The following is a 16,245-nucleotide window of genomic DNA, read 5'->3' on the forward strand; positions in this document are numbered from 1 at the left end:
ACAACAGCATCCTCCAAAACGTTAGATCCACACCCTACCTTGGCATTCTCCTCTCAGACGACATGAAATGGAGCCCCCACATTTCTTCTATCATTAAAAAACCAAACTGCACCCTTGGCTTTCTCCGCCGCAACCTCCAACGCTGCCCGCCTCGTTGCCGTCAGCAGGCCTACCTCTCCCTTGTGCGTCCCCTCCTGGAGTATGGGGCGGTTGTCTGGGACCCCTACCTGAAGAAAGACATTGACTGCATCGAACGCGTACAACGCAAAGCGTCGAGGTTTATCACAGGCGACTTCAGGTCGTCGACCCCCGGCAGCGTCACCAGACTCCTAGAGAAAACTGGACTCCAACCTCTGCAACAGCGACGTCAACAACTCCGTCTGACGTTCTTCTATAGGGTGGTTGAGGGGCTGGTACCGGCACTACCATCACACCAGTTCTTAACTGAGCAGAAGCAAGGCCGTAAAATCAGGCCAGTGAGACACTCTGACCATCACACATCCAACATCGTCTCACAGTATTCAAGAAACAATTCTAGACCCTATTCAGTGCCCCAAGGCCGCACTGATCAGTTTAGGAACTCCTTTTTTGTGAAGACGGCACAAGACTGGAATCTACTTGAGGACAATATTGTAACCTCCAAAAGCATTGGCATCTTTAAAGCCAAGCTAGCATGCAGCCGTCCACCACCATTAGGCTGCCGCACTCTCCCCCGCTGCATTTATGCCAGTGGTACCCAGCAGCGTAATCATCAAGATCAAGAAGATCAACCACACCTGAACAACTGCAATCACATTCAGCCGTAATGTATACACAGCAACATTCTTACCACAAAACCAAGTGGCTGACAAAAGTAATTCGAACCGACTAATTTTGTTACCCGAACATTGATTGGTTAAAATTGTCAGAAAACCCAATCAGAATGTCCGACTTGTTCATTGTTCAAGGGAAGTGACTCTAACGAATCAAGATGTCTGCGCCCTTGGGACCACGACTGCAGATTGTGCAAACATGTGCCAGACACTGTGTATTCGGTGCACGGTTACAAAGGTATGTTACATGCAACAATTACTCAGAAAGTGTGATGGCATTTAAAAGCTTGTTCCTGGCACTGAAATGGGCATTGACCGTACATGGGGGCCCATATAGCGCATCCAACTTGTCTCTGTTTAGCAACTTTCGATTTCTCTGGTTGTTTATTGTCGCGTTCAGTATTCTACTAGTCCGCAGTATGTTATTAACCCTATTTGGACTACATTGCCTCACAGCAGCAGTTTATCTGGCAAACAGAATGGGGCACCCGGGAAAATTCCCTGTATGCAGGAAAAACACCCAAAGGGTGTACACGTACAGGAAATATATGCACGCCCCTTAATTCTGCTAGCCTACATGTCATAGTCACACTCACCTTTTTGCAGAGCGCATCTGTGTGTGTGTGTGTGTGTGTGTGTGTGTGTGTGTGTGTGTGTGTGTGTGTGTGTGAGAGAGAGAGAGAGAGAGAAGAGAGAGAGAGAGAGAGAGAGAGAGAGAGAGAAGAGAGAGAGAGAGAGAGAGAGAGAGAGAGAGAGAGAGAGAGAGAGAGAGAGAGAGAGAGAGGATATATGGTACTGGAGTTAGATACCAAAGACAAGATTCCAACAAAGCATTACTGAAACTTAGTCAGTCTTTTCTTTCTTTCAGATGCACAAGATTATGGCTGCAGCGGTTGTACAGCACATCTCCCAACAAAATGTTGTCCCTCCATGACAGAGGGGTGCTTCAGACTGTGTTCCCGGAAGGAAGGTATTTTAGTTGTCTCTTGTACACAGTTAACAAGGGTTTTGAAAGTTTATTTTATGGTATGAGGAACATAATTTTTAGATGGGGGGGGGGGGGGGGGGGGGGGGGGGATAGCATTGACTAGCACGTGTTAGAGGACAGCGGGCATAAGAGTACATATTTTACATATATATGGTATAACAATCATGTACTTTGGAACAATTGAGGAATATATCTCACAATGAATGAATGATAAGGATCATAGACACAAAGCTCTGCTGATATAATGCAACTTGTTTTGAACAAACAAAATTTGTTTTGAAGGAAACCTTCACCCTTTTTTCTCCTTGAGAAGTTTTACCTTGTTACAGCTTTGCTTTTTATGACAAGCAAACAAACGCATTGACCCAGACTTTAAAGGCACAGTAAGCCTCCCGTAAACCATCACAGATACTGTCAGGCTTTTACACACAGTACAAACACCCTTTCATTTAAACACTCACCGCTTGAGAACATCCTAGGTGCCCTCCGTAAAGAGCGAGCAATTTTCAAAGAATTTTTTTTTGCGTGGTTTATCTTACCCCTGAGCCATCGTGAACCCGTGTGATCCAGTTTTCCTTTTTCACAATGTAGTTGTCAGTTAGTAATTTGAATGCGACTCGATGTGAGCTTATATGCAATAGCACGTTATTATGTACCTCTGACTATGCACGAAACAAACGGCTGTGGTTCACAAGAACTCCAGTGATGGCTTTTGACTGTTCAGAGGAACTGGCGATAGCATAAACCGTCATCTGCTACGAGAACCACGACCTTGCGTGACCCTGCTTCCGGGCTTTTTTTTTTTCAAACTTTCAAAACTTCGAATTGTACTGATCTTGTCTTGATGGAAAAAGAATTCTTTTATGATTTAAGAATGTTTGTGTAACAAGCTGTCAATTTATCATTTAGATTTTAAAAGTTAGGTCTAGCGCCAAAATGCACCATGGTCCGATTGTCTCTGAGCAAACGGCGCAAAATTAATTCTTAAAAATTGCTCGCTCTTTACGTAGGGCACCTAGGATGTTCCCGTTTGGTGAGCGTTCAAATGGAAGGGTGTTTGTACTGTGTGTAAAAGCCTGACAGTATCTGTGATGGTTTATGGGAGGCTTACTGTGCCTTTAACAGATGAGCTTTTTTTTCTAGTGTGCCGCAGTTGTCACACCACCTTGCGAAGCCACAGACTGTGTACTGTGGTTTTGACCCAACATCAGACAGTCTGCATATCGGCAATCTGCTGGCCATCATCGCCTTGCTTCACTGCCAGGCTGCTGGACACACACCCATGGCTCTAGTAGGCTTACAGTGGTCGCCGCTTAATAAAGCCACTTCTGGACCGACGAAAAATGGCTTTAATAAGCGGCGGATTTATTAACCGGCGGTCCAGGAATACGTCATTTTCGAAAGAAAAACAAATCTTCTCTTTTGTTTACGTCACTCAGTCACTTTCTTTCGTCATTTACACTTGTTTGAATCTAAGCAAAACTTCACGAAGGATGTTGAACTTTTGTTTTAATTATGTACATGTACGTGTACTTGATCACTTCGGTACATCAATAATTTCAAAGTCCTGGACACCACCAGGTTTGCTGCACCTTCCCTCAAGCAGCATGCAGGAAGATCTTTAAATTTCTTGTAAATTTCCAGTTTCTCGTCTGTTGTCAAATCCTGGCGTTTTCTTTTCGGCATGTTTGATTCAATCCCTCTTGTTGCCAATCCGATAGAAAACAGTAAACTGATTTAATTTAGTCATGAACACAACACGCGATCAAAGCTACACAATTTATAAACCCAACACGTGCGGTTAAAATTTTATTGACTGACATTCTTTTCTGAACTCGGTTACTTCGTGATAAGCGTGAGCGTCGACATAAATAGGCCTATGACTTGAGCGATTACAAAAACAAGATAATGTGAGTTTTAGTCACAAACTACGTGATTTCTCTGAGAAAACTGGCTTTAATAAGCGGCGGGTTGGGTTTATTAACCATCTTTTTCAGATACATAAGATATAGTGATAAATCCGGACCGTCTGAAATCGGCTTTTATAAGCGGCTGGCTCTATTAACCGCGGTTTTATTAAGCGGCGTCCACTGTATATATATATAGATATGGGTTGTTCTCTGGAGTTGGGTACCGCAGAGGGTCATTGAATTGAAATAATAAGTTTGACAGTTTTGTTCGTTACAACGCTTCTTTATGTGTTTCTGAATGTTGCTTGATGATGTTAAAGCTATTAAATAATATTTTTACTACAAAAATAACATTTTGTGCATTCGTAATTTGGGCAAATACGTCTAATCGAGAGGGCAAAATGGCGGGTAATTTGTGACATGCTGTTGGATGAAGCAATAACTACGTCGTACGGAATGAAAGAAACACGAAAAAGCCCTTGTACAGTTTGTAACTCATCATAAACGCATGCATTTTCAGTACAATGAGTACTGTTTGCAGAAGATCAACACAATCTGAAATATTAACCACTCTTAGTTGTATGTGGTCAACTTTGTAACGTGTCGTTTCACAGCAGCCCGAACTTCATTTGCACAACACAGACCCACTTATCACAAACGCACGACTATTTTTGGCTGTCACTAGTTTAGCACACTTTGTAACACGCATGTAAAACGCAAGAAAAAAAGCAAATAACGTACACAGTTTTTGCAATCTGTCCATTAAAAACTATCAGAGCATTCGGTTTCCCCGTTTTTCTGTTACGATGCTATTGATGTTTGTCCTGTTATTTCAATAAAAATGATTTTGTACTTAACTTCTTTTGTACTAAACTACACAGCATTCTTGCGGAAGTATATCTGTGCACCCGTTGTACCGTTGCGTTGTCACATCGCCACTAGCCGACAGTTTGAAGTTTCGTTTCACATCTGCTTGCTCATGTTACGATGTTATTTTGACCATTCGTTGCTGCGCTAATGGTAAAAAAAAATTTCAAGTTCACAAAATAGCTTTATTTGTATATTTTTATGCTCACAGTGTCCTAAAGATCATTATGAACACATTGTCGTTGAATTTGAAGTTCTGTTTTTGACTCCCATGTTACAGTTTGATACCTAGCTCCAGAGAACAACTTATATATGGTTTATTTAATTAAAATACCTATTATCAAAGCTTTGTTTGCACAGGGAAAATAACAATTGACAAAACTATAATTATAGACAGCATTTGACAATATTCTTGTTCGTCACAGTGGCAGAGTTAAAAAAAATGACAGAGTTATGTATAGACAGGAATTTGATTCCTTGAACATCAATGGTGTCACGTTTAGGATTGAGGGTTTGTCTTTGTTAATGAAAGCATGTTATTGGTAAAACACTTGAAATTCCAGAAGAAAAACTGTCTCGGTAACTCAGTTGGTAGAGCACTGGACTTGTGATCCTAAGGCCACAGGTTTGAATCCGGGCCGGGACAGACACGGGTCAACTTCATGTGCAGACTCAGAGACGGTATCCATGTTCCACCCCCATGTCACCACTGTAGCTCGTAAAAGACCTCGGTCATTCTGCCATAAGTGCAGGTGGCTGATTACACCTAAACATGCCATCACGTCAAGGTCAAACAGTTTATTTACCAAATGCAAAGCACAGGATTTTGTTATGGTGTATGCATAAAACTTCACACTCCTTCCACACGCATATATCATAATAACTATGTACAGATAAAGTGTTCAATTTCACTGGGCCTATTACGTGTGTATACCAACCAGACAGTTCAAAACGGACTGGTTGTTCTTTTAGCACCAATTTGACAGGAATAATCACAGGTTGCATGGATAAAGGTAAATGAATTCCCTAAAAATCATATCTAAAAATATAGTCATCAATATAATAAATCCGAGTACATGCTAACACAGTTATTCAATGGACACAATCCTTACATCTATTAAGATATTTCATTTAAGGATACTCGATCCATTTCAAAACTTTAACTGACACATATCACAGATCTAACAGATCTAAGAACGATCCACCATTGAGGCCGCAAGGACTGCCTCAGGAAAGAAACTGTTTCTGAAACGAGAAGTCCTGCTCTTCAGAGCGCGGAAGCGCTTGCCTGACGGGAGGAGCTCGAACAGATGGCTGGCTGGGTGAGATGAGTCTGCCACTATACCCCTAACTCTCTTTGCTAAACGTGAGCTGTACAGTGAGGCGACTGACGGAAGTTCGCAACCCACAATACGAGACGCTTGTCTCACAATGCGCTCCAGCTCTTCCTTGTTCCTAGCACTGGCACCGCTAAACCACACGGGTAGTGCGACTCGGTTGCTGCTAGCTTTCCACTGGGAGGAAGCGACCCGAATTTCCCAGCGATGGGACAATAAAGTAATGAAAATGAACATCCTTTATTGAGGTTTATATGTAGATATTGAGAACGGCATGGTACACAATTATGTTTAACAGACTGCACAGTGTGTCTTTCAATACACTTTTTGTCTTATTCTTTAACAATACATTGTCATTAATGTTGTTCAGTGACCTTTAAATCCTTTTTTCAGATTGGTGGAGCAACAGCTCTGATAGGAGATCCAAGTGGCAAGACAACAGAACGATTGGCCATGTCCACACAAGACGCGGAAAGCAACGTATTGAAAATCTCTGAAAATCTGGAACGAGTTGCGCAGAACTATACCACTCACATCATCAAGGACTCTGGGAAGCAGCTATCACCCCTCCGGTTAGAATGCCATGCAATCCTAATGTTTAAGTGGCAGTGCAGCTCATTGGACTGATATAATTCTTTTCCTATTCTGTATTCATGAAGCTGTCATATATATGGAAGCTGTTCTCAGAGGTATTTAAAAAGTTAAACATTCTGTCTGGACCACCTCACCTTATTGTCATTTTCTCTGACTCCATGTGTGCATGAAATGCAAGGACCATCTGATTTTGAAAATGTTCAAATGTTGGTTAGATAACATACAATTGGCCAAAAGCACCCTTGAAGGTTGATTTTGCGACCATTAACCACAAAAATGATCATGTGGTAAAGAAGGTAAGAGAGTTACAACATTTAGTTGGAAATAGTGGTCGAAAACATGTACTCCTCAGCTTTTAAAATAAAACCGAATACAGTTTTAGCTGGTAAACTGGAAAAAGTTAGTTCGTATTTTGTTTGTTTGTTTTAGCTGAAAAGCTTGATTGACATGGTTGTGATGGTTTGCATGTTTCAGAATACTGAACAATATGGAGTGGTACAAGGGGAAAAGTGTTGTGCAGTTTTTATCAACTGTTGGTCGTCACTTCCGGATGGGTCCCATGCTGGCAAAACATAGGTGATTAACATAATTTAATACACCCTTGATATCATTGAATTGTTATTGAGTATTTAAAAAAAAATTTCTGCAGCATCATTAACTTGGGAAATGTTGCTTATCTTTTTGGTGTGATGGTATCTATGCTGATATTCAAGTAAAGAGGAGTAGAGAAGGACTTGCGGGGGAAGGCTGGGGTGCCCAGTGATGCCAGGAATTTACCATAAAGTTGCGGCGAAGGCTTACACACATTCACACAGACAAAGTCAAATAAATAGACAATGGGATGAATTTCGAAATACATTTAAAACATAAATCCTGTCAACAACAAAGCTCGTGAGTAACAATGCCGCACGAATGATTCAGCCTGAACTCTTGAAGAGGTTGATTCTCACGTCTATGACTGCATGAAGTCTGATTTTTTTCTCTGCAGTGTTCAGAGCCGAATGTCTAGCCCAGAGGGAATGAGTTTTACAGAGTTCACCTACCAGATCTTTCAGGCCTACGACTGGCTGCATCTCCTGCAAGAGCATCAGTGTAGTATTCAAGTGAGTATGACATTGTATCTTATGCAAACAAATATAAAACAGTGGCCTTTGAGAGTACATGTACTATATGTAGGTATTTATGCTTTGTACTGTGTTCACCGACTGCATCTCCTGCAAAACCGCAAGTGAAGTATGCAAGTGAAATAAACTCATGCAAACAATATAAGATGTGTGCTTTGTACTGTATGCGTGTATGTGTGCACTTGTGTATTATTTGCGAGGAATTGTTTTGCAGATTGGTGGCAATGATCAGCTGGGAAACATTGTTGCTGGTTATGAGCTCATTTCCAAAGTTTCAAAGCAACCAGTATTTGGTGAGTCTGTTATTGGAGTGTGTTTGGTGTGTGAATTTTGTTTTCAATTGGCTGATTTATGGGGAACATGTTCATGCAGTAACATTTAACCCTCCAGGTTTTAAATGGCTTTGGGAATTATGAATGTGTGACTGTGGAATAGGTGCATGTGTGTTACTGTGTGTGTGTGTGTGTGTGTGTGTTAGTGTGTGTGTGTGTGCGTTTGTATGTGCGCTCTAAAAATAGTTACTGCATAGAATATCTTCCTTTTTGTGTGTCTACCTTTTCCCTCCTCCTGCATCGTCTTATAAAGCTTTTGAAATAACAGATTAACAGTATTTGCTGTTTCAGGTCTGACCGTGCCCCTTGTGACAAGCACAACAGGAGACAAGCTGGGAAAGACAGCCGGAAATGCCGTTTGGCTTGATCCAAAGAAAACCTCCGCCTTTGAACTCTATCAGGTAATTTTCATTTATTACAAATCATTAAAAGCCTACTCTGCTTCCCGTAAACCATCAGTTTCTGATCACAGAGCCCCCGAAGCTTTTACATACATAACAAACATACTTTCGTTTGAATGCTTATCGATGGGGGATGTCCTGGCTGCTTTCCGATGGGAATGAGTTTTGTTTTTTTAAATGCATCAAGCTTACCAGTGTGGCTTCGACTACCCACTATGGCGCCAGACAGATGTATAGTTAAAAAATGTGAAAGTTCGGAGTCAGGATACAGCTCAAGAAAGACAGAGATGGGAGACATTCACTTACCTGTGGTGTTCCCAGAGCTGAATAATGAGTGACGGCAAGAACTGCTTTCAGGGATATGAGATTTGATGTCTGGAAGCGGGAACTATCTAGTGCTTACGTCAAGGAAATAAACTTCTTATAAATAAAGAGTGTTTAGCACGAGGTTGCGTCCCTTAACCGGTATCGGGCATATCAACAAAATCTGCTCAGTAAATCAACATTTCTTCTGAAATTGAGGAATTTGATACAGTTCTGTCGAAATGTTATCAATACAAGTAGACTCGATAGGTGGGAGGTGTACACTAAATAGCAACGCAAGTGATCAGTCATAAATACTGTTAAAAGTAATTCCCTGTGTGTTTCATAATGTTAGTTTGGGTTCTTTTTGCAAAAATCTCAAATCGTGCTGTTAACCTTATGTGATGCAGAGTGGAGCTCTAAATTAAGTATAGATAATGAAATTATAGCAGATTTTTGTTATCAGACTTATTTACTGTTATTCTGCTTCAGATATTAGCACAGTGTTTAGGCCAAGCATCAGTTCTTGGACACATACTGTGGATGACAGTTTTAAATGATAGATCAATTTGGCTCGGAATCATTTAAATCACCAATCAGATTTCTCATGTGTTGGTCACCCAGAGACATAGACAGAAAACACAGCCACACACTATACACATGTGAAAAAAGAAAGTTCAAGATCTACTAGAACCCGTCACAAGTAAATCAACTGTTAGCTGGTTTTATCACGTTTGCATTATTGTGGTTGTGCTGGTAAGATTGTGTGTCTACAGCTGTTGAACCTTTGGTTTCAGTTTTTCATCAATGTGGCTGATGCAGATGTGGTGAAGTATCTCAAGCTGTTTACCTTCCTGCCAGACCAGGACATTGCTAGCATCATGACCAAGCAACAGGTATGTTTTGTGTTTTGTAAACAAATGATGGGTGTTGTTCAAAGTAATGACTACTGGTATACAAATGAGTGTGTGTCTGTACCATATTGCAGAGAAAATCTTGTGTATGCAGAAAAGGTTGGTTGAATGATTACTTGTATGGTGGCACCTCTATTTTAATACCCTCCATTGTAAGATTCACTCTACTATAAGACCTGATTTTCCTAAACGTGGTTTTTTTCTCACAGTACTGTCACTTAATATTTACCTCAAGTGTACGACTCCCTCTCTTTTTAGACCAACATTTCTCAGATTTTAGGAGGCCTTAAAACAGAAGTTCCACTGTATCTTCCATCCTTTTCCTGTGACTCAAAAAGTCATTTGTTCATTGAACAAAACAAAAAAAGTCGCGTAAGGCGAAAATACAACATTTAGTCAAGCTCAGTCGAACTCACAGAATGAAACTGAACGCATTGCATTTTTTCCGCAAGACCGTACACTCGTAGCATCGTCTGTCCACCACTCGTGGCAAAGGCAGTGAAATTAACCATCCAGAAAAGCGCGGTAGCGATTGCGCTGAGGAGGATAGCATGCTTTTCTATATTTCTATTCTTTTTAACTCTCTGAACGTGTTTTTAATCCAAACATATCATATCTATATGTTTTTGGAATCAGGAACGGACAAGGAATAAGATGAAATTGTTTTTAAATCGATTTCGAAAATTTTATTTTAATCATAATCTTTATATTTTTAATTTTCAGAGCTTGTTTTTAATCCGAATATAACATCTATATATATATATATATAAATACGACTAGTGTCTGTCTGTCTGTCTGTCTGTCTGTCTGTTCGTGATGCACGGCCAAAGTTCTCGGTGGATCTTTTTCAAATTTGGACATTGTATTCAGCTACACCTCGGACACAACCTCATCGATGAGATATTTCAACACGTGCTCTCAGCGCGCAGCGCTGTGCGCGCTGAATCGATTTGTTTTTGTTTTTTGTTGTTGTTGTCGGGATCCACTACCAGTAACTCTTCCTTATCTTCTCCAGTGTTTTCAGCCGCGATTATCTCCCTTCCTCCGTGTGGCGTCAATCCATATTCCCGTTACTACGTTACTATTTTTAGAAGGTCACTGCACGTTACTATTTTTAGAAGGTCTCCAGTGTTTTGCGCGTTTATCTCCTTTCCTTCGTGCGCCGGCAAAGCCGGCGTACACCCGGCAAAGCCGGGTCCCAGGCGCAGCCTGGTATTCGGCTCTACTTCTTCCCGGCGAAGCGGGTAATCATCTAGTATTCATATGTTTTTGGAATCAGAAAATGATGAAGAATACGATAAACGTAATTTTGGATCATTTTATAAAAAAATAATTTTAATTACAATTTTCAGATTTTTAATGACCAAAGTCATAAATTAATTTTTAAGCCTCCAAGCTGAAATGCAATACCAAAGTCCGGCCTTCGTCGAAGATTGCTTGGCCAAAATTTCAATCAATTTAATTGAAACATGAGGGTGTGACAGTGCCGCCTCAACTTTTACAAAATGCCGGATATGACATCATCAAAGACATTTATCGAAAAAATGAAAAAAACGTCTGGGGATATCATACCCAGGAACTCTCATGAAAAATTTCATAAAGATAGGTCCAGTAGTTTACTCTGAATTGCTCTACACACACACACACACACATACACCACGACCCTCGTCTCGATTCCCCCCTCTATGTTAAAACATTTAGTCAAAACTTGACTAAATGTAAAAAGGAAGCATGCATTCTTCACTTTGTTTTCAAGGATAGTAATTCTTTTGTTTGCTTGCAGGGTGCACCAGAAAATCGGGTTGCACAAAAGAAACTAGCAGAGCAGGTTACACTTCTAGTCCATGGAGGTACAGTACACAACCAATGAAATATTCTGTTCATTTGTTCAAGCAGATATAACAGGGACAAGGACTTTTGCTTGATGATTAAGAATAAATGTTTCTTATTATCTCTGAAAAGTATAGAAAATGTTGCAGCTATATGGCAATAAGTATATAGGACTGCACAGCTTTTACACTGGGATGCATTGAATGAAGAACAAAAACCCTTCAAAGGTTTAAGTTTCACTTTGCAAGTTCAATCAGTTTCTCCCACATTCCTTTTCTTTTATCAGGATCATGTGAAGTCCACTAAGCATTGCTACAAGAGAAAACCATGCATGCAGCTTTGAAAAAAATGAGCACGATTTTGCTGATTCACATGGCGTGAAAGATGTGTCAGTTTCAAAACGTTCACTGCATTCAGTGAGATCAGCCATTCTGGCACTATTTTTGCACAATGCTTTCAAACGATTGCTTCAGACGCTGGGGTTGAGCAGGCACTTGAGTGGACCAAAGCTCTGTACGGGGGATCTATTGAAGCTCTGGCCAGCTTGCAGACCACAGAACTGAGGCAGCTGTTCAACCAGGCCCCCGTCCGCGAAATGTTTCTGGAACCAGGAATGACCATTATGGACGTCTGTATGAAAGCTGGTTGCTTCGGAAGGCCAGGTAAGATCTGCCCATGATTGTTTTGATTATACAGTGGAACCCCCCCTTTTAAGACCTCAAAGAATCTGTGAAAATCAGGTCTTACAAAGGAGGGAGTCTTAAACTGGGGGTAAATTTACAGAGGTTATGAACAAACAGGGTCCTAAAAGGGAGAACGTCTTTAATCGGAGGAGGGGGGGGTGTGGTGTCTTAAAAGGGGGGTTCCACTGTACAGTAAATTGTACCTTGGCTTTAAGGGAGTGTATGTGAAGAACCATGATGAAGGCACAGTTTTTTTTTATCCACCTTGATAACTAAACGGATGGTTCCCCGAAATCGGCGTATGCTGCCTGAATGGCAGGGTAAAAACGGTCGTACACGTAAAAATTCACTCGTGCTAAAAACATGAGTGAACGTGGGAGTCTAAGCCCATGTACAAAGAAGAAGACTAAACGGATGGGACTTTTTGGTGGACGACATTGAATGTCATTTTATATGATCTTGCTTTTGACACTCATCGGCAGAAGTTACCTTTCACTTTGCAGTATGTGAATGACTTATCAGCTGAGTATAAACTTTCACCGAACCGTCATCTCAAATTCAACAACAACAACAAAAATATTGTGCAGTTATAATATCTCAAACAATCCCTCTGACATCTCAAAACAAGAAATTCATTCGCATGTGTCTTCACTGCAAGCAGCTGAACATTTTGTCAAGATAAGTGTTGTCTAATTAGTGTTTGTCTGTGCACTTAAAAGACAGCTGGGTCGATATATCTGTGAACGTAAGGTTTTGTTTTTGTCAATAATTAAATGTTCCAACAACATACCTTTTTTGTTTTTGGACCCCTCTGACATTTTATCATTTATTTATCTTGAGTTTTATTTTGAGAGTGAAGAAGGATAGCAGCTTTGCAGATACATCCATGCACACTGCCTCTGTAATTCCTGTATTCTTTCTTCCTGTGGATAATTAAGTTGATGCAGAGAGGATCATAAAGGCAGGAGGTGTGTACCTGAACCATCAGCGAGTACAGCAACCAGACTTTGTTTTGATTCCTGGACAACACGTCTTGTCCAACAACACAACCCTCATTAGAGTTGGTAAGTAACGTAACACACAACAAGCAGGTGTTTGCAGAGAATTATTTTCTTCTTCAATGAAGAGTAGTTATGATCAGGTGTTTGAATGTTTGGCCTGTGTTAGTATGCTTGCAGCTTGTATCGTTGTTCACTTGTGTGCTGAATGCTGCTGCACATGTTTTTTTGCTTTGCTTTGTATGGGTTTTTTTCATTGTAAAGCGCGTAGAGAACGTAAAGCGCTCTATAAATTTCCCATATTATTATTATTATAAGCAGTAGAAGTCACTCAATCTAGAATTTCAGAATCCTGTTGCTTTCATTGATCTTTGGAAAAAGTGATCTGAGTGACGTTTACAGACTCGGTCAAAATGCCTTGGGTCTGCTTCATCATTTTCTTTTGTTTTTGAGTATACTTGTACAGTGTTCATTTTATATGCAATTGGTGAACACACACGCACACACACACACACAGAGGCTCAGTATGTGAAACCAATAATTTAGACTTGATGTTTTGTGAAACCTTCCATGGAGAAAGAATGCACCTCATTGAATGCCCATGTTCATTTGACCAGTCTCATATAAAAGAACATTGTATGTGTAATGCATAGGCATGATAATATTTTTTCTCCTTTGTACCACTTAAAGTTTTGGTAATTCTTCTTTGTGTATGCATGTGTTTTTCAGGCAAGAAGAATCACTACATTGTCAACTGGTGTCACTGAACCATGCACCCTGTGCTGAAAACCAGAAGGATGGATGTATATCTTTAAAGATGATGATTTACTTGAGGACATTCAGTGGAGAAGAAAGTATCATTTGTCTCGCTGTCCGGGCTGTTTGTACCAGTGAAGGTCCCCCTCCACTGCCAGCTGTACGGAGGAAAGGAGGACCTGGAGAAGACAGTATCATTTGTCTCGCACATAAATACATGGATGATAGTGTGTGTAGGTGAAAGTGTGGAATTTTCGTTTTTATATCAGGTGTGGGTGAGTGTGAGTGTGAGTGTGAGTGTGTGTGTGAGTGAGTGAGTGAGTGAGTGAGTGAGTGAGTGAGTGAGTGAGTGAGTGAGTGAGTGTGTGTGTGTGTGTGTGTGTGTGTGTGTGTGTGTGTGTGTGTGTGTGTGAGAGAGAGAGAGAGAGAGAGAGAGAGATTTTACATGGCAATAAACTCAATAGAGGACAGAAAGACTTTATTGACTAAGTGAACAGTCTTGAATAAACAACACCTTCTCTATTTTGAATAAAGAAAAAAAATAGGGTGGTTGGAACAGATAAATAACTTGTGAAATAAGCTCTTCATACTGGGAAAGATTTCACATTTGGTGTACGAGTCGCACGTCTGTGAAAAATTGGGTTAAAAAGATTATACAATCTTGGTGAATCACGATCTCTTGTTTTTTAATACAGTTTGTCTCACCAACAGTCATTTTGCTGTTTAGATGCCCTAAAGATACAAAACAGGTTTTTTCTACATGTACTTCAAAACCAAAATAAAATCCTTTTTAAGTAAAGCTTCTCTGGAGAGGAATAAATTAATTCACGTCAATTTAAGAGTACCTGCTTTCAGTTTCTTCCTACTCAATGGCAAAGCGTGATGGACACGTTTACATAAATATATTCCATTGTACTCAAGTTTGGGTTCTTCTTTAGGCTTAGTGTGCATGTAAACCAATTAAGCAAACCCAAGTTAACAGAATGTGCACATTTAAAAGTCACTATATCCAGTCTTCACAACTGTTCAATTTACTACAATGCCTTACACATTTGTTTTGTTGTTGAGAAGTTACAAGCACACATCAAGTGTGAGTGACACCCACAAGGAAATCAACTGCAAGTGTTACAGCATGACTGTTCACCAGGGTGCTATCTTAACCTTCGAAGAGTGAAGAAAGAATAACATGAAAGGAAATTAACAGAGAGAACATTGCTGAGCACAGCATAATGACACAACAGAACTATATAGTCAATGATTAAAAAACAAAAACCCATCCTACTGCCAAAAAACTGTCCATCCATGCCCTTTCAAATCCAACATCTCACTTCCATCCCCAAACAACAACAAAAACAAATACCAAATGTAAGTGCTCATAATCATATATCACAGGTAACAATTCATGTCTGAGGACAAAACAAAAACAGAAATCACAACTACATTTCATCAATTGCAGGGAACAAAAGGTTACAGTTACACTGAGTTTTTAGAATATGCCGCACACAAAATGAGAGCGAGGCAAAAGGACCGAGCCATTTAAGTTTCTTTGCAAAAAAAGTGTCTTTGATTGTACATGTATCAAACAAGAACTTACATACTCGTTTGTTAAAAAATGCAGGCTAATTTGAGAGAAAAAAGAACAGCCCCACATCAGAATACTATTGGAATGACTATCAAAATAACAAAATAAAAAACATTAAAAAACCCATCTTTATGTGAAATTGGACTATCTTTGGGACACATACACTCTTTAATCATACACTGTAATTAGAGTACTCAGATATTTGTCATTCAAACAAAATAAATCACACAATCATTAAAAACAATTCCCCAAATCCGTTTTAAATCTAAAGGCTAGCAACTCCCCCCCCCCCCCCCCCCCCAAAAAAAAAAAAAAACAAACCCACACACACACAAAAAACCACAACAATAAAAAAATAAAAACCAAGCAAAACAACCCCAAAACCCACAATAAAACTGAAATATTAGAGAATTAGTTCATGTGCAACAGACCGTAACTAACCAAAGCCTATCAATACTTTGACAAAATCATGCTTATATAAATTTTCATAAAACCTGGTAACTGTATCTATAGGAGCAGTTGGTAAAAAGTGAATAGGACTCCACAGCAATGGCAATCAAGAATGGTGAAAACCATCACAAAACCCAAATACAGTGGTAACTGTGATGCGAGGCCCCTCTGATAACAGGATATCTCCTATAAAAGGACAGCTTTTGTTGTCCCTTTGTTGATTTACATGATCTAAATGTACCTGCCATAAGTTAATAGGCCATCTAAAATGACTGCCAATGTATGGGCACACTTTTGGCAGGCCCAAAGGGTGTCCTTCCACCGTGTACCACTGTATTATTTATTTATTCATTTTATTTAAATG

General features: G+C 40.0%; 2 protein-coding genes across 4 annotated transcripts in view; one reads left to right on the forward strand and one right to left on the reverse strand.

The window, feature by feature from the left end:
* The window catches only part of LOC138958884 (DNA-directed RNA polymerase III subunit RPC4-like), a 16,661-nt gene extending 15,722 nt beyond the window's left edge, over positions 1 to 939 (reverse strand). The window contains exon 1 of one of the 2 annotated variants that reach the window (XM_070330206.1): positions 830 to 939. The gene's annotated coding sequence lies outside the window, so the exon portion shown is untranslated. Of the gene's footprint in view, positions 1 to 776 lie in introns of both variants that reach the window. The other variant, XM_070330207.1, reaches the window with a different exon arrangement.
* On the forward strand, positions 931 to 14,155 carry LOC138958883 (tyrosine--tRNA ligase, mitochondrial-like). 2 transcript variants are annotated; one of them, XR_011453538.1, is made up of 14 exons: positions 931 to 1,050; positions 1,681 to 1,782; positions 2,944 to 3,091; positions 6,308 to 6,486; positions 6,983 to 7,084; positions 7,497 to 7,611; positions 7,847 to 7,925; positions 8,256 to 8,365; positions 9,466 to 9,564; positions 11,366 to 11,432; positions 11,886 to 12,074; positions 13,034 to 13,159; positions 13,823 to 13,937; positions 13,971 to 14,154. XR_011453538.1 is itself a non-coding variant. In XM_070330205.1 (13 exons), exons 1-13 carry the CDS (start codon positions 971 to 973, stop codon positions 13,858 to 13,860), a joined length of 1,434 nt encoding a protein of 477 aa, XP_070186306.1. In that variant the 5' UTR covers positions 931 to 970; the 3' UTR covers positions 13,861 to 14,155. The 2 variants fall into 2 exon arrangements, 1 of the variants encoding a protein (XP_070186306.1); XM_070330205.1 differs by having other exon boundaries at positions 13,823 to 14,155.
* Positions 14,156 to 16,245: the final 2,090 nt, after the last annotated feature.

The sequence above is a fragment of the Littorina saxatilis genome, linkage group LG2 (genome assembly GCF_037325665.1).
Source record: "Littorina saxatilis isolate snail1 linkage group LG2, US_GU_Lsax_2.0, whole genome shotgun sequence".
In the NCBI taxonomy this organism is placed as follows: domain Eukaryota; kingdom Metazoa; phylum Mollusca; class Gastropoda; order Littorinimorpha; family Littorinidae; genus Littorina; species Littorina saxatilis.

Bases quoted from the DNA above. Each gene is read 5' to 3' on its own strand.
- LOC138958883 (XM_070330205.1), top strand. From the start codon at position 971: ATGTCTGCGCCCTTGGGACCACGACTGCAGATTGTGCAAACATGTGCC. The intron at 1,783-2,943 runs GTATTTTAGTTG...TTTTTTTTCTAG, and splicing joins ACTGTGTTCCCGGAAGGAAG to TGTGCCGCAGTTGTCACACC. The intron at 9,565-11,365 runs GTATGTTTTGTG...GTTTGCTTGCAG, and splicing joins GCATCATGACCAAGCAACAG to GGTGCACCAGAAAATCGGGT.